Source organism: Zalophus californianus, chromosome 12, assembly GCF_009762305.2.
Source record: "Zalophus californianus isolate mZalCal1 chromosome 12, mZalCal1.pri.v2, whole genome shotgun sequence".
Lineage (NCBI taxonomy): Eukaryota > Metazoa > Chordata > Mammalia > Carnivora > Otariidae > Zalophus > Zalophus californianus.
Window position 1 is genome coordinate 103,646,354 of NC_045606.1, and position 26,842 is coordinate 103,673,195.

Consider the following 26,842-nt stretch of genomic DNA (forward strand, 5'->3'; position numbering starts at 1 on the left):
AACTTTGATCGGGGCGGCGATGAAGGTATAGATTGCTCTAGGCAGCATAGACATTTTAACAATGTTTATTCTTCCGATCCATGAGCATGGAATCTTTTTCCATTTTTTTGTGTCTTCTTCAATTTCTTTCATGAGTGTTCTGTAGTTCCTAGAGTATAGATCCTTTACCTCTTTGGTTAGGTTTATTCCGAGGTATCTTATAGTTTTTGGTGCTATTGTAAATGGAATCGATTCTCTAATTTCTCTTTCTACAGTTGCATTGTTAGTGTATAAGAAAGCAACTGATTTCAGGGATGAATCCCACTTGGTCATGGTGGATGATCCTTTTAATGTATTGTTGGATCCTATTAGCTAGGATTTTGTTGAGGATTTTGGAATCCATATTCATCAGGGATATCGGTCTGAAATTCTCCTTTTTGATGGGGTCTTTGCCCGGTTTGGGGATCAAGGTAATGCTGGCCTCATAGAATGAGTCTGGAAGCTTTCCTTCTGTTTCTATTTTTTGAAACAGCTTCAGGAGAATAGGTATTGTTTCTTCTTTGAATGTTTGGTAGAATTCCTCAAGGAATCCATCCGGCCCTGGACTCATTTTTTGGGAGGTTTTTGATCACTGCTTCAATCTCGTTACTGGTTATTGGCCCATTCAGGTTGTCAGTTTCTTCCTGTGTCAGTCTTGGGAGTTTATAGGTTTCCGAGAAGGCATCCATTTCTTCCAGGTTGCTTAATTTATTGGCATATAGTTGTTGATAAAAATTTCGATTAAGTGTTTCTATTTCCTTGGTGTTAGTCATGATCTCTCCCCTTTCATTCGTTATTTTATTAATTTGGGTCCTTTCTCTTATCGATCTTATTAATTCTTTCAAAGAACCAGCTTCTAGTTTCATTGATCTGATCTACTGTGTTTCTGGTTTCAAATTCATTGATCTCTGTTCTAATCTTAATTACTTCTCTTCTAATGTGTGGCTTAGGCATCATTTGTTGCTTTTTCTCCAGTTTTTTAACATGTAAAGTTAGTTGGTGAATTCAGAATTTTTCTATTTTTTTGAGTGAGGCTCGGATGGCTATGTATTTTCCCCTGAGGGACCACCTTTGCAGTATCCCATGGGTTTTGGAAAGATGTGGTTTTTTTCATTCTCATTGGTTTCCATGAATTGTTTACGTTCTTCTTTGATTTCCTGGTTGACCCAAACATTCTTGAGCAGAGTGGTCTCTGGCTTCCAGGTGTTTGAATTTCTTCCAAATTTTTTCTTGTGATTGAGTTCCAGTTTTAAAGCATTATGGTCTGAGGATATGCAGGAAATAATCTCAATCTTTTGGTATCGGTTGAGACCTGATTTGTGACCCAGTATGCGGTCTATTCTGGAGAAAGTTCCATGTGCACTCGAGAAGAATGAGTATTCTGTAGTTTTAGGGTGGAATGTTCTGTATATATCCATGAGGTCCATCTGGTCCAGTGTGTCATTCAAAGCTCTTGTTTCTTTGTTGATTTTCTGCTTAGATGATCTATTTATTGCTGAGAGTGGAGTATTAAGATCTCCTACAATTAACATATTATTATCGATATGACTCTTTATTTTGGTTAACAGTTGGCTTATGTAGTTGGCTGCTCCCATGTTGGGGGCATAGATATTTATAATTGTTAGATCTTCTTCTTGGATAGACCTTTTAAGAATGATATACTGTCCTTCTGTGTCTTTAACTACAGTCTTTAGCTTAAAATCTAATTTGTTTACTATAAGAATTCCTACCCAGCGCTTTCTTTTGAGGTCCATTGGCATGGAAAATGGATCTACATCCCTTCACTTTCAGTCTTGATGTATCTTTAGGTTCAAAATCAGTCTCTTGTAGGCAGCATAGGGATGGGTCCTGTCTTTTTATCTAATCTGCAACCCTCTGCTGCTTTATGGGAGCATTTAGGCTGTTCATGTTGAGAGTGATTATTGAAAAAATATGAATTTATTGTCATCATGTTGCTTGTGAAGTCCTCGTTTCTATAGATTGTCTCTGTAAATTTCTGTCCTATATCACTCTTGAGGTATTTCTCCTTTTCTAGAACCCCCCCCCCTTATTATTTCTTGCAGGGCTGGCGTAGTGGTCACATATTCTTTCAGTTTCTGCCAGTCTTGGAAGCTCTTTACCTCTCCATCCATCCTAAATGACAGCCTTGCCAGATAAAGTATTCTTGGCTGCATGTTCTTCTCATTTAGTACCCTGAATATGTCCTGCCAGCCCTTTCTGGCTTGCCAGGTCTTGCTATAGGTCTGACGTTATTCTGATGTTCCTCCCTCTGTACATAAGGAACTTCTTTCCCCTAACTGCCCTTAAGATGGTTTCTTTGGTTCTAAGATTTGCGAGTTTTACTGTTACATGCCGGGGTGTTTGTCTGTTCTCCTTGATCTTGGGAGGGGTCCTCTCTGCCGCTAGGACATGAATGTTTGTGTCATTCCCCAGATTAGGGAAGTTCTCAGCTACAATTTGCTCAAATATATCTTCTAGTCCTCTCTCTCTCTCCACCCCCTCAGGGATCCCAATAATTCTGACATTGGAACGTTTCATGGTGTCACTTATTTCTCTAATTCCGTTTTCATGGATTTTAAGCTGTTTCTCCCAGGCCTCCTCTTTTTCCTTCTTTTCTATCAGTTGGTCTTCCAGGTCACTAATTCATTCTTCTGCCTCGCCTACCCTAGCTGTTAGATTATCTAGATTAGATTGGATCTCACTGACAGCATTTGTAAGTTCTGCCAATTCAGCTTTCATTTCTGCCCTTAGAGACTCTATGTTGCCATTAATTGATTTCTCCATTCTAGCTATCGTCTTCATAACTGTTACCCTGAAGTCTATTTCCAACGTCTTGCTTATATCTGTATCCATTTGTAAATCTGTGGCAGATGTCAGTCTCTGAGTCTTTCCTCTTTGGGGCGTTCCTCTTCTTAGTCATTCTGTTGAAGGGTGGTTGAAGGAATGTACAGAGTCCAAATTATTGACCACAACCCAAGCACTGTGCACCTGTTTTTTAGGGACCTTAGAATTGTCGGCCTCTTGTTCTCCCAGCCTGTCTTCTCAGGGAGGGGCCTGCTGTGCTGTTACTCAGGCAACCCTGTTTGGACAGAGTTGTCCTGCCCCCTGGGGGTGGGGATGGGCTCCGTGAAATCCGGCTTTTTGCGGCTTTTGTTCTCTGGCAGCTTTCCCTGGTGGCTTTCCGCATTTCTTCTGAGAGAGCAAAAGAGACTGTTTCCAACCCTCTGCCTCAGAACAGATATATCACAGTCTGTTCTTCAGTGAGCTCTCCAGGCCACACTGTCTCTGTTTCTGTCTGTGCTGCTATAAACTGCAGCATTCTCAGTTGTGCACCCCTTAGCTGCACTCCCAGCCCTCGTTTCCAGGTCCAGGCATGTCTCTGCCCTTTGTGCTCCTAAAACCACCAGCCGCCCCCAGTTCACACGTGTGCCCCCGCAACTCCAGGTTTCAGTCTGGCGGGCTGCCATAAAGTCCATTCCCCGCCACTACTGGTCTGTGAGTCTGTGCCCAGTCCCCAGCGCGGGAGACTTTTGTGCTCCAGCGGTGCAGGATCCCGAATTCTCCCTCCCACTTCCATTTATCTTCTGATATCTGCCCCCAGAATCACAGCTCCCTGCTTCATACCTCGAAACCAACCACCGTAGAGATCCAGATATATCTTCTTACAACTGAGGCTGATTTCGTGGGTGTTCAGAGTGGTCTGGTAGATATCCAGCTCAGTCCAAGGGACTGGTTGGAATAGGGTCCCCTACTCCTCCGCCATCCTTTAAGGGAGATTTGAGTTCTATTTTACAAATTTGGGAGAGGTAGTTAGGGACAGGGAGTGGGGAAACATGTAAGGCAGGGCCTTTTACAAAACCTATAAGGCAAGAGTCATGAGGTTCACCAGGGAGCAGAAGGGAGTGGCGTGGAAACCTCAGAGGTTGATCTTGGAAAGGGATCTGGTAGCTTCTTTCTGCAGGAGGGAAAAGCTGGAGGGGAGGTCTGCAGTGAGACCATAGAGGTGGAGACTGGGTGGTGGATTAGAGGAGGACTAAAGAAGTTAATTCAGTGTCATTGGAGGGTAGATTGAACTGGGGCAGGAAGTCAAGGGAGGCAAAGAATGGAGTCAAGGAGAACTTTGTTTGTAGCTCGGTATACTGAATGATGAAACCACCAACTAAGATAGGAAATATCAAAGGAGAACTGCGTTTTTAGGGTTGTTGAAGAGTTTATTTTGGAGAATATTGAGTTTTGGGTGCTTGTGAGGCATGAGGTAGGGATGTCTAGGTGGAAATCTGGTTTAAAACTACAGGAGTGGATGATTTCATCGAAGAAGAAGATACAAAGTGAGTCTGCATGAGTGTGCATGGTGGGGCATGAGTGTGTATGATGAGGCTGAGGTAGTGAAGACCATAGACAAATAGAAAGTATGGCTCCGTGGGAGCAGAGAAGGAGAAAATATAAGAAGTGCGGGCAGATGTTTCAGAAATGGAAGAAGCAAGCCAAATGTGAACTCACCCCATGAGAGACTTTTGACTGGTTATTTTTATTCCAATTATTGAAAGCCAATAGCAACTATTTTTCATGATATAGTAGAAGGAAAATTTGCTGAAATTGCTTTCCCATCTTGTGAATGGTGTTTTGGGTAACAAGTCCTTATATATTAATTTTCCAAGGGAAATTTGATAGTGAAGAAGAAACCAAAGTAACTCAAATCTGTGAACTTCTAAAAGTGCGCTCTTAGAAAAAATAACTGAATGCAGTCTTACTAACTTCCAACTCTGTACTTTTTTTCCAATGATCAGAAGTATTCAGGGGCACCTGGGTGGCTCAGATGGTTGGCTCAGGTCATGATCCCAGGGTCCTGGGATTGAGTCCCATGTCGGGCTCCCTGCTCATTGGGGAGCCTGCTTCTCCCTCTCCCTCTACTGCTCCCCCTGCTTGTGCTCTCTCACTTTCTCTGTCAAATAAATAAATAAATCTTTTTAAAAAAAGTATTCAGAGACTATTTTAAAGAAAGAAACATAAATACAACAGATAGAGACCGGGGTGGGGGGTGGGGGGAAAGGCTTTATCTTTCTAAGGAACAAATTCTTTCAAGGAGATGTAGCTTTTTTTTTTCTTATTCCTTTCAAGATAAGGCATTTGCTCTTTAAAGAGTAGTCTCTTTTATGCCTGTGGTTCTTTTGGCTCTGGGTTGAGAGGATATTTTGTGGAAGAGAATGCTGTTTGATAGTTCCGTCTTGGAGCGAAGAGAAAACTGTCGCATCACCTTCTCCCTTTGCTAATTGTTTAAGAGTAATACATAAATCCTAAGTGCACTTTCATTTCTAAGGGTCCCATTTGCATCAGCAGTTCGCTCTGGAAGGCTTCTTTCACATACATCCTTGGCAGATCCAGCATCTCAGGTCTTACCTGTCTCTTTGTGGCTCTGTCCCATTTTTGTTGGAATCTTTCTAATTAGTGATTCAGTTTTCCAGATATTTCACAACATTTTCCATCCATATTTTTTTTCCTTTTTGCCCCATACTACATAGAATTCTCCATAGAATGGAGGATGGGTAGTTCTCCCATCTTCTTACCCTTGTCCATATAAGATTATTTTAATTTGGTCTTCTTTCTCTCATTGGCTGCAGTCAGAATACTGCATACTCCCAGGGCTGAATTTCAGAGTCATTTAGTGGTGTGTTTAAAGAGGAGTGCAAAGATCAGCTTCTAGGTGTCTGTTTGGGAATGGCATAACCAGAGGATGAATTGAAATCACTGCTTCCAGAGGGATTAAAGAAATATTCCTTCAACCGCAAAATTTTGCATATTTGTTATATCTGTTGGTATTCTGGATTTTTCGGTTGACAGCAATCAACTTGGACTTGTAACTTGAGTTAAGAGATATGCCCTTTGTTCAGGCAATTTCCAGTGTAGTGATTGGAGAGAGAGAGACTTCAGATCAAATATTGCTTGAACTTAATTTGAATTCCTTAGGATTCAACTTTCCTATCTTCAGAATACGGTGCTAATACCTGTGTTGAGTGACTTCCTGGATGCTGAGGAGCTGGCACCCTGCACCTCCATGAAAGCTCGCCGCTTATACCCTCAGCTTCATTGGCATCACCATGACTATTCTCTACAGCCATTTCAAAGACTTCCGTCAGGGTTTTTGGTCTATGAGTGTTCTTCCCAGCAACTCACTTCTGTACTGAAACTGTTTTGATATAAAGACTTTCTTTATCTGTTTGTTTTAAGAAGTGGCTGGAGGAGGTTTATAGGGAGGGAGTCCAGTAACTTAAAAGTATGTCCACATTTGATATAATAGGTACCTTTTTTCCTCTGGATTTAGACTAGATATACCATTTACCTATTGCCGTATAAGAAACTACCCAAAACTTAACAGCTTAAGACAACCAACACTTCTGATCTTAAAATTACTGTGGGTCAGGGATTCAAGACCATCTTATCTGAGTGTCTCTGGCTCGTGGTCTGTCAGAGCGTCAGCCGGGGCTATATCGCCTGAAGGCTCCACTAGGGATGAAGACTCCGTGCATCCAAGCTCCCTCGTGTGGCCGTGGGCAAGACGCCTCAGCTCCTTGTGGGCTGTTGGCGATCTGCTGGCGAGGAACCTTGGTGGCTCACCACATGGACCTCTCCTTAGGGCTGCTCAGGTGTCCTCGCAGCATGGTGGCTGTCTTTCCCCCGAGCAGTGATCCAAAGGAGAGCCAGCAAGAAGCCACAGCACCTTTTACAACCTGATCCCAGAAGTCTCACACCATGATTTCTGCCACATTCTATTCCATCAAGTCCCTTGGAATTAGGCGCCACCCCTACTTCCCCTCCCCCTCCTCCTTTTCCTCTCTCCTCTGCCCTTGCTGTACCTCACTTCCCTATTTTAGCCAACAAAGGTCACCTTTTGCCTGCTTGGGTTATCATGAAACTAGAGTGAGATGAACAGGATGAACAGGTGGCTTTGGGGGAGAGTTTAGGCAGCACCATGTGCCCTGACCTCGGACAAAGGTGGTGTGCCTGTTGAGCTTCTGTTCTTGCATCTGAGGGAGCTGGTCCATCCCAGGGGCAGTTTAGTCAAAGCACAGGGTCCTCGGATGGGTGCTCTCTGACCAGGAATCTGCTCAGGACCAGCCCTCCCTTCTTCTCCTGGGGAAGCAGGACCAGGCATCACGTCAGAAACAGCAGAGTAGGTTTGTGTGCTCCTTCTCAGATTGCAGGGGCAGGCCCGGAAGTTCTCCTTCAGATTCTTTGGCTTACTGGCTATTTACTCATAAGGAAAGCAGTATTTGGACAAATTTCCTCGTCGGATGCCTACCCACCTTCCTCCAATAGGCCACCCCAGGCCCCGTATTTCTGGTGCAGAAGTTTCAGGATCTTCAGAAGCAAAAGAACTTTGGGACTTGAGGGCTGCTGTTTACTTTTATATCTGGATTCTTTTCCTCCAGGAACTGTGATCCACTATGATTATCTCTAAGTTAACCCAGGCGCCCCGACGAGGCGGGGAGTCAGTGAGCTTAGCAGGGTCCTGCCTGTTCTCTTTCTCAGGCTCACTCCATCATCCACACCCCAGTGCATTCCTCTATCCCACATGCTTCACACTGGACCTATCTCCCTTGGCCTCACCCATTACCTTTAGGAAGGTGGTTTTAAATGCTGGTCGCTTAACATGTCCCCACACAGGCTCTTGACTCTCAGAAGTTACACGCGTGGAAGAAAGAGAAGTGCAGTATGTTCTTGCTTCAACCCTGCAGATAATCCATCACATTCCAGCTCTGGGGAGGGTCTCTATCCAGAAAGTTGGAGGTGAAGGATGCCAAGAATTCTTGAACTGCACGTTCTCCCCCATTTGTGGTCATCCCTTGCATTCAAGTCATTGCATTTACGGGTTAGAGAATCATCTCCTGGCTCAAGATTTTAAGAGAAGCTTCAGGTTGGGGGTTATAGGAGTTTGGAAACACTGTTTTTTGTTACCTTCGTTTTAAAAGCCACACTCCCTCTTGTAATGAGTTCTTAGTTTATTGACCACTCTCTGAAGCTAAAAGATACACATCGCTTTGTACAGAAGGACAGGAGTTTGCCCAATTAAGCCTATCTTGGTTTCAGTATTCACCGAGGACGCACAATGGAATTTGCCGTAATTTACAGGGAACTCGCCCAGTACATGGGTCTTCTGGTGTGCTGGGTCTAGCTGACTGACAGCCTCTGGTGACCTCTTCATTCGTCCTGTGTTACATGTCCTTGAGCTGGGAATCTGTGCTCCCGATTTAATCACAAACCAGCCACCTATGGGGTCGATATCAAGCCTCTGCCCAGTAAACAATGTGCAAATGAAGAAAGTAAAATAAACAGGATATGCAAGTTAACTTTCTAAGTAAGCGAAACACTTTGCCTCCAGGTCTCCTGATTAACTACTTTTCCTCCACTGATGTTTTTTAGGATGCACAGTGATTTGAAAAATACCATGGTCACAGCCTTTGTCTCAATGCTTGCTTTTTTTTTTCTTTCTTTCTTTCTTTCTTTCTTTTTTTTCTTTTGTCTTGTCTGTTTCAGATATACCAACACTCCTACACTGGATATTATGTCCTGAGCAAAATTCCTCATGGGTAAGATTATTCTTTCATTTCCTTTTAATGAGAAATACTCAGAACAAAGAAAGGGTAGAACCCTGAGTAGTTGCTTAATTCATAGAATTAAGGGCAGGAAATGGGGCAGCTTGATTCTGACAGTGAAGTCCCCTGATGTTGTGGGGCCTCGCTGGCTCCTCCCTGGCTAACTGTATCCAGCTTCTAGGGGGTCCCATGCATCTGGTTGCTTGCCCATTTGTGAAGCCCCCCATCCTAGAACAAAGCCATCTATCTCCTGTTCTGGTTGCTGAGGTTTCCCCTTGAGGTCCTGCAGGGCGGGACTATCTCCCCACCCTCCCTGCCCTGTTATCCGCTGTGGTCCTCCCAGGTACAGGGGTGGGGGCATGGGGGGGACAGCCCCAGGACTCCCACAGTGTTCTGGTTATCTATATAATAGAGTGGCACCCCTAAGCTCATCCGGTCTCTCAAAAATGCATGATTTGGGACCCAAACCTGTGTGTGGGAAGGACAGACATGAGAGCATGCATGATTTTATAAGGCTTTCGGGGCTGGGTAGCTCTGCCACACACAGCACAGGGATGCATTATCAGGAGCTCAACTCTGGAGTCCAGAGGCAGCAAAAGACACTGGTTAAAGTCTGCTGAAGCCATTTGTTGAGTCAGACACGTGGAGAAGGGCTGCTGAACTAGGAATGAGAGGCGGGGATGGCTTTCTGTTTCTCTCCCATCCGCCCCCGCTCCCCCCCCCCCGTCCCCTCCCCTCTCCCCTCCCCCACCCCCAGCCTTCTTGTTCCGTGCCTGGTCCTCTCCTCCACCCCTCTGGGGCTTCTTTCACAATCCTTTGGAAAGGCGAGGGGCTCTGGAAGTGCTATGGCTGGTGTTGTCTGGGTTGCCTATGAATATTTGAGGGAGACATCCTCATTTTCCTGAGTTTAAACAAGCAGCAGGAATTGCTGAAAAGTATTGTTTAATAGGAGAGCATGAACCAGCAACATGAATGTTTACAACTGTGTCCATCTGCTTTCTACTAAGTTTAAGTCGAACATGGGCATCTCTTTGGAAAACAAACATGGAGAAAATAATTTCATTTGGCCTTCAGACAAAGGAGAGATGTATATAGATATGCAGCAACATGAGATTAACAGTTTCTGTGAGATGAGTAGACAAATCAAGTTCAAAGAAACTTAAGATGAGTCACTGTGATAAAAATGAAGTATCCATAGGAATTTTTCATTTAAAGCATATTTTAAATATAAACTCAGATGTTTTCCACTAAGGAGGAATTATTCTCTTATTTTTTCAAGCAGATCTGCGTCTTCAAAGCTCACGGCAGGCAGGAGTATGATTATGCCTTGAGATTTGTGTGCCCGTTGTAGGACAATGGAATGTATTATAGGTGACAGACATTTTTGTTCCATCTTCTATATATTTGTAAAACTCAGAACTGTAAAAGCATCTTATGCTCGATACATTGTGTTAATACTTCACTGCATCAGTCAGAGTTTAGAAAAAGTAGATTTGGACAGCCTGACCTAAACCAGCTGCAAACCAGAGGACGAGATAGTCTGTGTTGACGACTTGTTTTCAGTGTTGATGATGATGATGATGATGATGATCCCCCCATAGAGAATGTCAACATATAACGGTCTGCCTTCGGGTTTTTTTAAATCATCACAGTAATAATAATTGCCATCATTTATAAATTGACTTCCATGCACCTACACCCCAGCACAGTAGCCTGCAAGAAAAACATTCCTATCCCCATTTACAGTGAGAGCTGTAAGGCGTAGCTGCTCTGCATCTCCTAGCTCATGTACAGCCTGGCTGACTCCGAACCCCGTGCTCTCAAGACAACCCTTGAGTTACGTTAGAGCTGTAAAGGTCAGATTTTTAGTGGTGCTAATTTATTTCTTTCCCGAGGACTTTTATACGATTGAAAGTTGCAGCAGCTGACTCGTTACGTTTACTGGTAAAGAACCCTCAGTGGACGTCCCATCACCCTGTGCACCGAAATAGCATCTCCAAAGCCGGCATCGCTCGACCACCACCTCTCCCTCTTTGTCACGATCGTTTATGGAAAATGAATCAATTCATTTCATATATTGTCAACGTCTAATCTGTCTTAGACCATGGTTGAGGCTTTAGGCCTCAGGTTTTTGCAGCTTTAGTGACAACTGCAGCAGTCACCTGAGCAGGTGCTCCACCGGATGGCAGGAGAAGGAGGCAGCCCGCATTCTAAGGCTTGTGTCCACGTAGATTTGGGGTAGAGAGGAAAGCACAACTGTGTTTTTAAAGCAAAAATAAGTCTGTGTTAAGTTATCAGGATTTACATTACTTATCATACCCAAAACGAAGAGCTTTCCTTGGTGCTTCTGAAGACACAGATCTGTACATTTCTCCCAATTTCTCACTTCTCTGTCCTCGCTTCTCCCCTAAAGTCTTCACTGTGAGCCCGAGGCCATGCGAGCTACAGGATGGAATTAGTTGTCACTTACAACTTGAATGTTGTCTTGGCTTCAGGCTTTCCAACCCATCACAGAGAAGGGTTGAATTAATTTTTCAGTGCCCTCTGAATCTGGTTTCCTTCCTTTTTGCCAGTGGCAGAAGAATTCAAGGAAGGGCATGCCCTTTCTACGGTGTGGTTCACAAGCCAGGAGAGGCCCTCCCTTGTCCCGTGTGCTCACTTCCTCCTTCAGAGTTTGGACCTCTGTCTGTGGCGGGAGCCGAGCCCCGTCCTTCTGCACGCACTGGCTAGGGTTGTAATGAGAATCCCGAGGGAGCAGGGTTTTCACCTATGCAAAGATCTAAAACTGAAGGGAAAATTTATTTGACTTCCACACACTAAGTGTTCAAAAAGTGTATTCTTAAAAGACACGTATCTTTTACGCAAATCTGTTTGCTAAAGCAGATTTAAAGCTAGTCATTCTTAACATAAAATGTTTCACTAAGTTTTTATATCAGGGGGCCCTGCTGCTGGCCCTTCCAGGCAGACACACTTGAGAGAGCCAGCTACCTTCACAGCTGCCAGAATTTGCATGAATAGGATTGTTAGTATAATGTTCTAATGTGAAGAAATGTAAAATGTAGAAGAAAGTGATGTCCTTAAAATATCGCTTTGCATGTCTCTACCATGGCATCGAGGGGGGAGACTCCCAGCGTTACTGACTTTCACACATTTTCCCAAAACCATGGACAGCTCGGAGGTCAACACTGGACTCCCTCTAGCTGCTTCTCCCTTACCCTCCCGTCTTCCTCCCCTTCTCCCTTCCTCCTTCCAGAATACAAACCTTAGCAAGCATTTTCAAGAGAACATGACTTTAGAGTCAAAGAAATCTGGGAATAAATTCCCAGGCAGCCCCTTTACCCGTGTAATCACGGAAGAGTTACTTTGCTTCTCCAGGCCCAATTGCTCCATATATATAATGGAAATAAAATGCCTGACTCATAGGGTTCATGAAAAGGTTATAGGAAATACTGTAGAATAATGAGGTGGTACATTTAAGTGTCTGCTTCAGTGTGTGGAAAGCACTACAGGCCCTATTCATGAAGGAACCAAGATCTTCCATAATATGGCCAAGTCTCTTTAACCCCCCCCCATTTCCCGCATTTGGACACAAAGTAAGTTTCATCCTCACTGTCAACTCTGATCAAGTGCAATGGCTTCCTGGAGCTGAGTGTGAAAGTAGTCTAGAGCTCCGTCCGGGCTCCGTGGGAGAGAATGTGGCGATCCGTGCACAGCAGCAGGGGGAGGCCGGGGAGATGCGTGCGATGCCCCTGCATGCCAGCCCCACTCCTGTGTGTGGTCACGTCAACGGTGTGTGCAAGCGCGGCCCCCGGACAGGGCGTGCTCCTGGGTGCCCGCGCCCCCACGTGTGTGCCGGGGCCTGGCTGCTCTCTGTGTGCCTGGCGCCCCCACGCTCTGACGCTTCGCGGCCAGCGTCCACACCCCCTTCTCAAAGAGTCCTCCTCCAACCACCCGACCTCTGAGGTGAGCATCTTCCCATTTCTCACGGCAAATGGCTAGTCCCCTTGTTCAAGTGATGTGTTTTTTTCTGAATGGGAGTTGGAAATGTGTTCATCAGTATGCACTCGTTACCTGACGCATGCCTCTCCCTCATCCCGAGGCCTCAGAGAGAAGGGATTCTCTGGCAGGGGCTTGACCGTGTCTGCACCCCAGGGGGACTGGTGCCCAGGGACAGCGTGACCTTGAAGAAGGGATGCCCACAGACCTTGCTCTCTCCCCCATGGGGGAGGTCTCCTATGCCAGGGCTGGGTCAGCCGGCAGAAAAGCCATCAGCCACAATGCAAAAGGAGCTGGTTTCAACTCTACTTTCCCACCAAATCACGCTGCCCACAAACCCATTTGAAAAAGAGGTGACAATACGCATGTGCGGCTTGTGGTTAAACTTCACGTGCCTGTCCCTTGAATCGGTCCCATCCTAGGAAGCATTCCTCAGATGTTGGCTGACAGTTGGAGGAAACGAATTTATCCGTGTTGACTAGGAAGAAGGTGCATGCCAGGACCGTACTCCAAATCAAGGAAATGAGAGTCTCTGAAGGTATGATTTCAGTTGGGACCTGGGGTCTGCTGGGCCTGCCCCTCCTTCACTTGCTGTCGTCACCAAGTGTCCTGGAAACTGAACCCTTCTCTCTCTGGAAACAAGTGACTGAAGTTTCCCCTGAAACAATTTCCTTGTCCTCTTGACAGACTCAGAGAGGGAGTGGCCGGTCTCAGATGAACGGTGGTCGTGGCCTTTTATTTAGTGACATTCAGCAAAGACTCCACTGCGTGGAAACGGGACAGAGCCTGCTGTTTGTCACCTGGCTCCCTCCCCAACCCGGGGCTGGGGGATGCTGCTCCCTGCTCGGTGTCCAGGCCTCCCCAGGGAGCTTGCTGTGGGCTCCACCTAGTGGGATCGGCGGGGAAGCCGCCGGTTCGGATCCCTGCATTTTGCCAGGTTTGAGTCACACAGAGTCAGAGGCGTGTCTGCGGACCCCCTTCGGTCGGGCGTGAGAGTCCGTCCCCTGAGGAGCTGGCCACACGCCTGAGGTCAGCCCTCCTCCTGCTCACAGACCTTTCCCTGAAGAGAAGCGCCCCAGTGCACAGGGCAGGCGGCCCTGGACGGCTGGGTCTGCCGGGCGTGTGTAGCTTGTGCTGGGCATCCTTCCCTGCTGCAGGAGAGTTGCGTGCCCAGCATGTGCCCAAACTGTGCCAGCCACAGGCCAGATGATGGAAAGGCCGCGTGTACCCCTTGCTGTCTCCTTTATTTGGTATTGTCTCTGTGTCCCCTCCCTCCCTTGTCTGTGCTCCATCAGTCCCTACAGAGGGCTGGGCACGGAGCCCCGTGCACCGGTGGCACTGGTTGGGTTGAACTCACGGAATCCTGGAGCGGGAAGGCGGCCCTGGAGGACAGCGAGAGGGGCATGGGGTGGGCCGCGGGGTGGACAGGCTCCCGGACCGACGGGCATACGGCAGTCCCGTGTACATAATCACCGGCTTGTTGCAGCCTCACTTACCTGTAATAACTCACGGTTTTACAGTCCAGGTCTCCAGTAAGTTTTGACTAATGGTATCATCACGGGAGCAAGTCCACACCGAGACAGGAAACAATCCGTCATGCCCCTCCTCTGCCCCCCGCCACTGTCCCTGGCGACCAGTGACGGGTCGCCATCCCTGTGGTCTCGCCCCCCCTAGAGTGTCTTCTCGATGGAGTCATACTCATGTGGTCCGTGTTAGCATAATTGCTTTCCACGGTGCCCCACGTTGTTGCCTATGTCTGCCCGCCGTACGTTCTGTCGCCGAGAACCAATCTGCTGCATGGATACACGGGGATTTGTTCACGTGTTCACCCTTTGACATGTGAGTTGTTTCCAGCTTGGGGCTTTTTTGGATAAAACTGCTGTGAATGTTTGCATACAGAATAACATATGGAGCTATGTTTTCATTTCTCATGAGTAAATACCTACAAGGAGAATTGCTGGTTCGCACAGTAAATGTATGTTTAACTCCATAAAAAATTGCCGAATTGTTATCCAAAGTGGCTGTACTGTTTAGCCCCCTCCCCCTTTTTAAATTCATTGCCTGTCCTCACCCCATCCCTGCATGTGACTGGCCGGATTTGCCTGCCCAGTGTCCTGTCCCCGGTACAGGCACCTGAGGGGTAGCCTTGCAGCCTGACTGTGTATTTCTCGTCCCCACATTTGCTGTCCTCAGAGCATTCTGTGAACGACGGGTCCATCGGGAAGTACGTGGTGGGTGCGGTAGGGAATCAGAGAGGGGAGGCAGAGCCCAACCCCCTGAAGAGGCTGCTCGTGTGCATAACCTTCTGGGCATAAACCTCACAAGCCATCAGGACAGCTTCGGCCCCTCGAGATCCATCCGTTCTTGGGCAGATTTCCGGGAAGGGATTGTTTTTTGAGCACTGCCTCTCTTAGAGGAGGGACCATGGAAGGCTGAGATCCAAAACTGTCCTGGTGACTCGGTCCCACGCTGGGTGTACCTACTGCCTCCCAGCTTAAAGACAGGGTGCAGGGCCCTCCATGCCTGGAAAGCCTGGTGTCTGGGCTGCAGACCGAGGCTCCCATCCAGCGCTAGCAAAGGCCATAGAGTAACTTCTGTTGGGAAGCTCCATATGTTATTCTGTATGCAAACATTCACAGGCTTTTTCAGACTCTCCTAGCCATTCTTTTACTACATCTTGACTGCAACACTGTGAAGAAGACAGGCAGGCAGCACTGGTCCTCCCTGGGAGTGATTGGTGAGCAGTACCACCAACCCAGAGCATATACATGACTCCTAAGTGTTTCTGGAGCCACTAACAATGCACGGTACAGAGGACCATATGCTGGGGTACTTCCTCACCGGGAAGGCCTGCTTCCAGGGCACAGGCCAGAGCCTGACGGCACAAGTGTCCAGTCCGTTGAGGCTTTCCAGCTCTCCAGGACTCAGCTCAGCCAGCAGACACTCAGGAGCAAGGTCGACGTACTGCCCTGGGCCAAGTGCCCAGACTGAGAAGAAGCCTTGCAAAGCGAATGCTTCTGCCTGTCTGGATGCAAATTCAATTTAACCCTAGCCGGTAGCTCTCTGTTTTCTACATCCAGCAAGACGGATGAAGATGCCCAAACCGCAGGGGGAGGGTGAGAGTGATGGAACCTTTAGAGCGTTCACCTTTTTCATAAACACAGAAGTTGGCACACCCGGGTCCCAGGTACTAACGGGAAGGGCAAGTTTTCTACATCTCTGAGCCTCTTGACTTGGAGTCGTCACATCATGGCCCTAATGTAAGTCTCCACTGACTGTGTGAGATGCTTGGAGTGGTTTCAGGGCACTGCTCACAAACGCGCCCCCCAGGTCCCTGACAGAAACAGCCAACACAGACTGTAAGGTAACATTTCTTAAAGGAGAGAAAAAAATCCAAATCCAGGACTGATGTGAGCCCTGCATTTAACGATCAGTGATGTCAGTACTTGAGTTTCTCAGCCAGGACTGGAGCTACCTGTGAACGTCGGCCTGGGAGGCCCATGGGCTCGGCAACCCCCCCAGGGCGTGTGTGGTGTCACCCCCAGCCCCCACCCGCCTCCTTCCTATGCAGCCCACCCATGAGGGCAGCCCTCAGTGCTCATTCTTCGTGCCTGTTCCTGTCCCAGAGCCACAGTAAGTCCCCGCTGCTGACCACACGACATCCAGACACCAGCAGCTTCCTAGGCTCCATCCACTCTGCCCCTGGCCTGTTTCTTCCAGAATGTTCTTCCTAGGACACACCCTTGGCTCCAGGGAGGAGCCATGCCCTTGATCACACTTCCTGAGTTCTTGTCATCTGCCTGCTTCTTTCTTTATTCTTCTGTGCAGGTCTTTACAAAGCCCGTCACTTACAGTCCGGCACAGGCCCAAATTTCTTCTCCCTTATCCTTTCATACACGGATGAGGGAGCAAGTGAGTGAATGTGCATACAAATGCATCGACACGCATCAGTGAGCCCTTATCATGTGTGATGCTGAGACGTACGGTATCATTACGTATTTTGTACTCACAACGATGATGGGGTATAGGTCATGTCCCCACTCTAGAGAGGAGAAGACTGAGACCCACAGTTGAGGCAGCTTGCTCAAGGGCTCGCCACTAGTGGTCGGCCATGGTCAGCCATGGTTTCAACTCGGTTCTCCCGCTCCAAGCATAGCACTGTCTTTGTGACGTCACCTTCCCCTGCATTTCAGCCTAAGGGGATTCCAGCCAGATTATGGACTGAGTGCCACATCATTCATTTCATTTGGGTTCTTTCTTCCTCCTCATGATGAGTGTGATGTGAAGCTCGTAGCGAGGACTGCATTGAGGAGCCGTAAGATTGGGGATGACCCAGTGACCAGCATTATTTGATAAAGCCAAAGTGGTGACTTTGCCCCGTGCCACTGCCCAGCGGGTGTCTGCGCGTCCTGTCTGTGAACAGCGATATGATGAAACACTGCTGCAGTCTATGTTCTGTGTGACATCAGTCACAAGAGTCACAGTTAACATTGGTGCTGTTTTCCTGCTTGGTAGGACAAATGGAAGATATCTGAAGCAAATAAGTGACCCTTATCAAAATAAAATTATGCATCATTACTTATTACATACAAGCCTTCTAAGAGGCCAGATGGGAAAATAGGTAAGGGACCCTGGTGTCACTGTGGTCTCAGCCCACACCTCCAGGCTAGCCCTGCTCCAGTCCTCGTGTGTGGCCCCAGCTTATCAAACCAAAAAGCCTGTCAACTGTAAGATAGCTGGGGGCAGCCTGGCGGGGGGGCTCTTGGTGGTTTGGAAGAAGTAAAGTGCCATTTCTTGGTAGAAAGTCACCCCTGAGGGTCTCTGTCCCATGAGAAAGTGCAGAGCTATTCACCTTGGTGGAGGTGACCTTGCTGAACCTTGGCTGAAGCTCGCGGAGCTGGGTTCCCCTGCCGACCTGCCTCCTGTGTAACTGACCTCCTTCTCCTTGTTCCTAAAATACGGCCAAGGGCAACTGCTCACGAGGGTTGTCAGAACCATCCTAGGACTGCAGAAAGAGAGGTTACACCAATACATTTGCATTAAAATTCATATTTACATGTGTTGAACAAACATAAGGTTGAAAGTAACCATCTTCCATTGCCCCCCAAGAACCCCAGGGAAAAGGGAGAAAGGTTGTCCTTTAAGAGTTACTGAAATCCAGTGGCCCTGACTGCCATTGTCCCTGCGGGCGCGGGTCAGGTTTTCATTTGCCATCACGTGGCTGGAGACCCTGATGTGCCCACGACTCGTCATGATGATTTTGCAGGAAATAGGAATATGACCAGTTGTACTGAACCCTTCTGAAGACAGTCTGGGTGAATAGAAAGGTCAGTATGCAGACAGAGAAGCCCAGAGAGGCAAAAAGACCGACAATGTCCACCACGCTTGCCAGAGGAAAAAGCTGTCCTCACCATATGGGGCCACTTCACTCTGTCTGCCTGTTCTGTCCGGCTCAGCAAGTACTTTCTGATTACAGTTTCACCCAACTGATTCATTAATATGAGCGCTGAGGCCAACTGGCCCGTTATAGTTCTCATCAGAAATGAACGAATTAGGGGCGCCTGGGTGGCTCAGTCGTTAAGCGTCTGCCTTTGGCTCAGGGCATGATCCCAGGGTCCTGGGATCGAGCTCCATGTCGGGCTTCCTGCTCCGCAGGAAGCCTGCTTCTCCCTCTCCCTCTGCCCCTGTTTGTGTTCCTTCTCTTGCTGTCTCTTTCTCTGTCAAATAAATAAATAAAATCTTTTTAAAAATTAACAAATTAGGGGCGCCTGGGTGGTGCAGTCAGTTGAGCATCTGACCCTCGATTTTGGCTCAGGTCATGATCTCAGGGTCATGGGATCGAGCCCTGTGTTGGGCTCCGTGCTCAACGTGGAGTCTGCTTGAGTTTCTCTCTCCCTCTTCCTCTGCCCCTACCCCCTGTGTGCTTTCTCTCTGAAATAGATAAATCAATCTTTTTTAAAAAGTTAACAAATTACCTTTCTCAGTTACATCGATGGTTATGAACTTGGCTAAGGTGCAGCTCGTTCTAAGAGATCGATAGGAATCCACAAGCCAAACATATCAGGCGTCTAAGGGTGCAGGCTGACGGCCGGGCCTCACTCATAGCAGCTTCTCCAAGAAGGGTGCTCCAGGCAGCCAGCCTTCCTGGAGGACATTGCAACACCACCTTTGCCATGTGGGTGTTACATCCTATTATTTCCTTATTAATCCAGTAATACGGGTGCATTACAGAAAGGCCGTAAAAATGTACGTTACCAAAGTCAACTAAAGAATATAAAAGCAAGATATCCTTAAAAGGGAACCACTGGCTCTCAGCCCCAGTGATAAGCAGTGCGTGCAGGTTGATGATGATGATGTTGGTGCTGCAGGTGGGTATGATGCCCGGCTTTACCTCTTCATCCTCAGCCGTCCGTGGATGCCAGACAGTGTGGCTTTTAGTTACAGGAAATGTTTATTTCCAGAGTGTAGGTGCCTTCTGCCATCGCCGGCTCCTTGTTTACGGCAAGATGCCCATTTCATCAACAACACGGCGCTAATCCAGGTCACTTGGCTCTTGGGCACCCACTGCTATCTTTGGCATGATTTTGGACCCAGAGAGAGAAAGGTCTTCTGTGAAAGCAATCTCATTATTATTTTGAGTTCCCGGATGCACTTATCATCTTCATGTGGACAAAACAATAATTGACTGTGGTTACATCAAATTGTCTCATACTGGTTTTCTACCAACATAATCCTGGCCACTAAATAGCATTAGAATGGAAGAGATACTGTTTGCCACAGAGCAGAGCACTCGCTCTTAGATAAAAAGTGGTTTTCCCGTCGGTCCACGGAGTAGAGTGACGAGTGTGTGTCTGTGTGTGTTTATGTGGGGTGGGGGGGGGATCCTTCTAAAATGAAAAATTCCTAGTTTAAATCTAGTGCTTTCAACCCCACCCCTGTCCCCAGTTAAAGCCAACCTGAACTAATTTCAAATCACACATTGGTCACGAGAAGCGAGAGCTGTGGAAAGGCCATTGCTGCCCATACCATAGTCTCTAAGAGTGAAATGATACGTGAAATATTTTCATAAAGAAAAAACGCGGCAAAAAATGCTCTTTTTCAGGGGCACCTGGGTGGCTTGGTCGGTTAAGCATCCGACTCGCGGTTTCAGCTCGGGTCATGATCTCAGGTGCCAGGGGACCGAGGCCTGAGTCGGGCTCCACACTCAGCATGAAATCTACTTGGGACTCTCCCTCTCCCGCTACCCCTTGCCCTGCTCACACGTGCTCTTTCCCTCTAAAATAAATAAATCTTTTTAAAAGATGTTCTTTTCCATCCAATGTAAGGGATTCCTCACTAAATGAAATCAGATGGAGATGCTGGGACAGATGCTCCAGGGGGCCTTGTCGACAGGATCTGCTCAGGAAGTTCTTCGGCTCTAACCAATTCCTGTAGGTCTATGACAATGACCTGAAATTAAAGACAGGGATCTTAGATGAGGGAAATCCTGAGGATTCTTTTTTTTTTTTTTTAAGATTTTATTTATTTATTTGAGAGAATGAATGAGAGAGAGAGCATGAGGTGGGGAGGGTCAGAGGAAGAAGCAGGCTTCCCGCTGAGCAGGGAGCCCGATGCGGGGCTCGATCTTGGGACTCCAGGATCATGACCTGAGCCGAAGGCAGATGCTTTACCAACTGAGCCACCCAGGCGCCCAATGCTGAGGATTCTTGATGTGAAGATTTGTCCAGATTTTCAAGGTGTTTTTCTTTTTGTCTATGAACAGGTTGAATTATGTTTTCCAAAAGTTATTTCTGGACCTCAGAAATTTTATTCATTCATAACCAAAAAATGGCTATCACCTTATGTAGAGGTTTCTACGTCAGACACTGTTGTGAGCGCTTTGCATTATCCCTCCTGGACAGCTGACAATATGCCGATGATGTAAAGACTGTCCTAGCCCCCTTTACATGTGAAAAACCCGGGTGTGGGCAAGGAAGGGTGTCCAGCTGGTCATCAGAGCTTAGCAGTGTGCTCATGGGGTTGACACGCTGCTGCCATCTGCAGGTGAGTGGCCGCCATCCCCAGCACTCCCGGGAGGACGTGGCCTCCAAGATCGCCAAGGGGAAGATTTCCATACTAAAGAAGTAAGCTGAGAGTTGTAAGAAGAGTGTTAGAGTTATAAGAAGAGAAAGCAAGTGTCTCAAAGGATCTGGAGTAACAGGACTAACGTCTAAAGGAATGAAAACAGTGTTCCAGGAGGTGGACTGACAAAAGTAACGAGGTTTGTAGTGTTGGTAGACTCGGATGCGTTCCAATTAACAGACATGAATAGTGACTATAGGAAATGATCAGCCACCCAGTGCTGAAGATGCATCAATATTTAGTATCACCTGTCCTTAGCACTACAGAACACAGAGCAAATGAGCCTTGGCCTGCAAAAAGCTTTTGACCACATATAAATGCAAACAAAATAGGAACATGAGGTCACAGGTTGTAAAATGCTGATAGTGAGGCAGACGCAAATATAAAAGCAGAAGGTCTCCGAGGCAGAGGTTCCTGTCGCCTACAGCATTGGGCATGAGGATAGGAGGTGCTGGTGCGCCCTGGGGGGCAGGTGGGAAGATTGAAGGGACAGGAAGGCCCCTCGTGCGCTCTGCACCCCGTGGTTCCGGAAGCACAGCTGGCTGAGGGGCAACCAGCAGGGGCCCTTGTCCGCTCCACCGTGTATGAAAAGTGAGAAGCAATCTCAGTCTGAGGCATGGTCCCCTCTGTCCCCCTCCTCTATCCCAGCTTTGAGGACTCCCCTCCCCGGCCCCCCTCCTCCACCCACACTCACCCCCAGGAATCACAGTTTTGATGATTATTACTCAGCATTCCCATCTCCCCTAGATTGTGGCTTCCCCTAGGAAGCCTCGCCTGACCTTCCCAGATGGGTCAGCTCCCCTGCCCCGCTCCAGCCCTCCCTGGGCCGACAGCACGCTGCAGGGCTGCACCTGAGCATCGCCGGTGATTTCCCTGGGCGCTGCACACCTTTGAGCCTGGCACAGGCTTGATAGTTAGTACGACTCAACAAGCGATTTTTGGAAGAAGGGGTGAGGAGCTCCCAGCAAGGACACAACAGAACTACTTCTACTACTCTGAGGTGCCCCCAGACCTCCCGCCGATACAAGAGAAAGTGAAAAAAAGTTAAGGCCTCCTTAACTCCTGAGGAACAGAGGAGAGGAGAGGCAACCCAACTTTGAGTTGCAACACCGAGGAAGGGGGACCAGGCTAACCAAACGTAAGGCAGCCGATTCCCAGGCCAAGCCCACCCTGGCTTCTCCCGAGGACCCCAGCAGCTCTCGGCACCCGCGGTGGAGGCGGTGCTCAGCTCAGACCACCACCCAGCGGTGTCTGTCCTTGTCGGCTGTGGCTTCCGTGTGGTTTCCATTCTGGTACATCAGATCTTTAGAACATCACCTCTGGTGAGAGGTGGGCCCCTCTGGGTGCTTTGGGAGGCTGAGGAAGGGTGTGGAAGAGAAACAAGGACTATTTGAAAATTATGAAGCCATCAGAGCCCTAAGTTCTCTCTGATGAGTCCTCAGGGGATGGGAGGTTTCTTTCCTGGAGAGGGCAGAACACGGGGGGCAGTGTAAGGTCCAAGGTGGGGAGGGAGGGTCGTGTGCAGCGGGCAGCAAGACCCCGCTGCCCCTTTCCTCCTCTGCGACGTGTGGCAGCCCCCCTCGCCCACCAGGGTCCCCACCCCAGGGATCGTCCGCCAGAAGACCCCGACGTCAAGGACAGAACGGGCCGGGACGCGCACCTCACACTCTTCAGAACGGCCCTCCACTCCTCGGTCCCAAATCCCTAACTGCAGATGCCAGTGAGGAATTAGCGTCCGTCCGAAATTCTTCGTGCGGGGAGAAGAAAATGTGGGGACAGAGCCTCTGACCAACATGCTCACAGAGATGGTCCTGTACTCTCACGAGACAACCCAGAAGCGTGTTCTTTGCGTTTCGGGACAAAAAGCTCCTGGAAATTAAAAAATATGACAGAAATGAAAACTCGGCAGCAAGGCTTAAAAACAAAGGTGAGTCCACTTTCCAGAAAATGGAACAGAAAGGAGAGAAGGGCCGAGAGGGACAAGGTAGGGAAGATGTAGAGAAGCAGCCCGGACGCGTAGCCACGCAGCTGGGGTGTGTCTGCGGCATCACCGATGGGGCTCGCCCACACACGACGAGCCGCTCGGGGCAGGATGGGTCAGGGTCGTGCGGCACGGTCCCAGCGGGGAGGGTGTCGCCCCATCGGGGAGGCTGCGGGCAGGCTGCTGGGCTCCTCTCAGTGAGCACTGAGTCCTCCCTCCCAGTTGCTGGGCACAGTACTCGGGCTCAGCCTGCGCGACTCGCAGATGGGCAGCCCTGGGGAGAAGGCTGGAGTGAGCGAGTGGGAGACTAGGCTTGGCCCAGAAGCCTTCCTCCTGCTTCGTTCTGCGCCCACCCACGCGGCCCCAGCTGGCCTCACGGAACCCTCGGGAACACGACTTTGAATAACAAGACTGTTCCAGACCTGATTCTGCAAATAAGCCTCCGGATGGGATAAAATGAATATGGAAGTTCTAAGTTGTGCCTTCCGAGTGGAAAGGGACGACAGAGGGGGTCGAGGGGCAGAGCAGCGGAAGGGGGAGGCACAACGACTCGGGGGGCGGCCCCCAGAATCGGGAATGGGGTCCCGCAGGGAAAAAGGACTTTCTCTGCAGGCTTCGAGTGCATGAGCTGGTAATGTTCTCTAGACCGAGATGCCGGGGAGGGAGTGGGGACAGGCAGAGGGGCTGGAGATCAGTGCCCTCACTCACCCTCGCCCTGCTTTGCTCCTTGGCTGTAGAATCTAAATCGGTTTCGCTCCAAACATACTTTTCCTCTACACCATTCGGTGCTCTTGTGCTTCCCACTCCCTCCCGGAGCTGTTCGAGATGTAATGCTGTCTGGCTTCTCCGGGTTGTTCTCTGGTCAAGTTTGTCCTTGGGAAGTTTGTGCACTTTTTTGTTTTGTTTTGATTTTTTTTACTATCAACATATACAGTTACATCGGTTTAAAATAATTCCTCAAGGGGCCTCATTTGTGTCTTCAGATAACAAGCTCAGCTCTTGGTCAGAAGGAGCATTGGTCAGGGACCACAGTGCACAGCCCGGGATCCCTACCCCCACCCGCGTGTGGAACGTCCACATGGCCAGGCCCTCCGGCCGCATGGTGGGGCCATGGTTACCCAGCATTCCCAGTGCTCACCCGGAGAGCCGCGGGCAGCCCACACCATCAGAGTGCACTTCCCTGAGATGCAGATGCTGGGCAATTAGCTGGGCCAATTCTCCGTCTTTGGTTTATTTTTAAAACATCTGGAGAGCTTCTAAAAATGTGTATTTCTGGGATCCACCCAGAACTAAGTATATCAAGTATGACTTGGTCAGATTTGGGCGGTACAGAAAACACAACATAACAAGGGCGTTTATAAGGAGAACTTGCTCTCTGACTCACGTCCAGGGGACCCAGGCTGGAGCCCAGAGAGTTAGGGACCCGGGCCGGCCGCCTTGCTTTCCAGCCTGGTAGCCTCCACTTTGTGCTCCTTGGTGATTGCTCCGGGTCTAGCCATCACACCGAATTTTCAGCTATAGCTGGAAAGAACAGAGAGAAGAAGAGTGTGCCCCCCTTCTTTCTAGGATGCTTCCTAGAAGCTGCACATGCCATTTGCACACAAGCATCTTTAGTGCAAGGCCTCCCTCAGCTGCAGGGAGGCTGTGACATGCTGGCCAGGCTAGGACCAGCTCTTGGGTACGCAGGAGAGATGTTGTTGAGGACAAAAGAGGGGACAGGGCAGCAAGAAGTCCCTCTCTGTGCACTGTGCACCAGGGCCTGAGACCAGGAATCTGCCTGCTTAAGTGACTCTCTGAGCAGTCTGTGGCCTGGCTAGAGAGGCGCTGACCAGTCCCTTGGCGCACGCATGATGCGTTCCTGCACATCAGGCTTGTAGCCTGCCAAGCAAAGTGCTGCTAGCACCTTCCATAAATCATCTCATTTGTCCTCAGAACCACCCAGGAGGTAGGGCTTACCGTCCCCACTACAAATGAATCCAGTCACTTCTCCCAAATCCTGGACCACTCAGCTAGCAATGACTGAAGGGCAGTTAGAAAAGGTCAGAACCAGTAACAAGAGGTGTCTCGGGAGAGTGGGGCAGAGATAAGAACGAGGGATAGGAAGAGGTATCCCCTGGGAGGGATTGGCTGGCTGGCGGGAACTTGCCGGGGACACAGGGAGGGTGGCTTTGCTCTTCGTATAGAGTGAAACGTCTGCACCTTTCAGGTGACACCGTGAGGATTCCTTTGTCCCCCACCGTCTTAAACCACACTCCACACTATGCTTTCTTCTTATTTTCTGTGTACAGTACTCATGCTGGATGTTCCAGGCACTGTGATGGAATACCACATTACCCCCAAGCTGAGTGGTTTAACCCTGACAGTATTTATTTTGCTCATAAATCGGCCATTTGCTTGGGGCTTACCGGGAACAGCCCATCCTGGCTTCGCTGGGTGTCCGCCGGGTGAACTGCAGCGTAGAGGCTCAGGGCAAGAGTCATCAGGAGGCTGGCAGGTGATGGTGGCTGTCAGCCGAGACCCCAGCTGGGTCTGCTGGCTGAAAACCCTCTATGTGGTCCCTCCATGTGGCCTGGGCTACCTTGCAGCATGGTGACATAGGTGCATTTCCCAAAGAAGGGAAACAGGGAGTGCATTATTTCCTGTGTGACTCATCCCCAGGAGTCTCGCAGAGGAATTGGGCTGCCTTCTACTCACTGGTGCAGTCAGATGGCCTCGGTCCGTTTGGAGAAAATAAACTCCCTCTTTGGGTGGGGACCACCAAAGTTCTGAAAAAGCATTTGGGACCAGGAATATTGCTATGGCCATGTTTGGAAAACCCCATTTGCACCACAGGCCAAAAGATTTTGCTCAGTTTTCTCTCCACAGTTTATACTTTGAATATAATAGGTATACCAAATATGCATTTTTTAACGACACCATACACACTTGGTCCTGAAATTCAGATGTGGGCCTTCTTAAAGATCATATACACAGAGGATTGTCTAAGTTCTCACTGTGCAAAAGGCAGTCTTCGTCATCTCAGCTGTCTGCAACCTTCAATTTAAGGAATACTCCGAGTTCCTTCTTAATATGTGAGACACACAGATCTCCATCCTATACACCCTCTGTGTAAGTGGTGCAGCTTTTTACTGCCCAAACCTTGAATGGCAAGCCTCCGAACTGTCCACTGTTCCTAATATCCCAACTGGGCTCTTCCCCTCCTCTTGGAAGAGATAATTGAATAGAAAAATACGTATTGCCTATGGATACCTTTAAGAAATAGTAGAAACAAATGTTTTAAGTATAGGAAGAGGAAACCAAATATGCGGCTTTTCCCCATGTCCCCCTTGATGGCTGCTAGTGGCAGCCAGAGTTTGGGGACCTGCAAAGTCACGAGTTTATAGTGAAACATTCTAATCTTCTCGTTCCATTTTTTTTTTTATGCTATTGAAATTTGGCAGTCTGTCAGTCCCCCTATTGCCTGATTGATTGCTAAGTGTCAGGAACTCGAAGAAATGTTGTTCATATCGTTTATAAATGCCGTCTAGGGCGGCATGGGGGTCCCTCCCTAGCCCTGCTCAGGCTTGCCCCTGCTCCTGTGTCCTGTGGGATCATTCGCCCTTGTGCAGGTAGGCAGGGCAGGAACTCCAAGTCAGGGAGCACATCCTGAGGAAGCATCAAGCGCGTGAAGGCTTGGCACTAAATCACTAGGAGGTGATGTGGCAGAACAAAAATAACCTTGAACCTGGAGTCTACAGATGAGGCTTAATGCCCTGAAGGCAGCCTGCAGCTGCAGCCAGCGGTCCCCCTCCCCCACCTCCTTCTCTTTCCCTGTTTCCCGTTCCCCTCCTTCTTTCCCCTTCCCTGGCTTTACGGAGATGTAGTTCACAAACCATGCAGTTCATCCGTTTAAACTGTACAGGCCCGTGGTTTTCAGTGTATTCCCAGAATGGTGCAACCATCACCTAATTCAATTTTCCAACATTCCGTCACCCCCCAGATAGGCTTTGTCATTCAGCTAATGCTGCCCTCTCCTCTCTCATTTCCTTTGTTAACAGAGGTTACTGAGCACCTGTCTAGACACTGAGGACAGAGTAACAAATAAGTGAGAAGCCCCCCTCTTACCTAAAAAAGCTTTTCATGTGACTTTGTTTAG

General features: G+C 48.6%; 1 protein-coding gene across 5 annotated transcripts in view; it reads left to right on the forward strand.

Moving 5' to 3' along the window:
- DPP6 (dipeptidyl peptidase like 6) overlaps nt 1-26,842 on the forward strand; it is a 956,302-nt gene that overhangs the window by 753,189 nt on the left and 176,271 nt on the right. For all 5 annotated transcript variants that reach the window (XM_027574866.1, XM_027574864.2, XM_027574862.1 and 2 more), the window contains exon 6: nt 8,551-8,603. In XM_027574866.1, the coding sequence (XP_027430667.1) occupies nt 8,551-8,603 (53 nt within the window). The remainder of the gene's footprint in view (nt 1-8,550; nt 8,604-26,842) is intronic.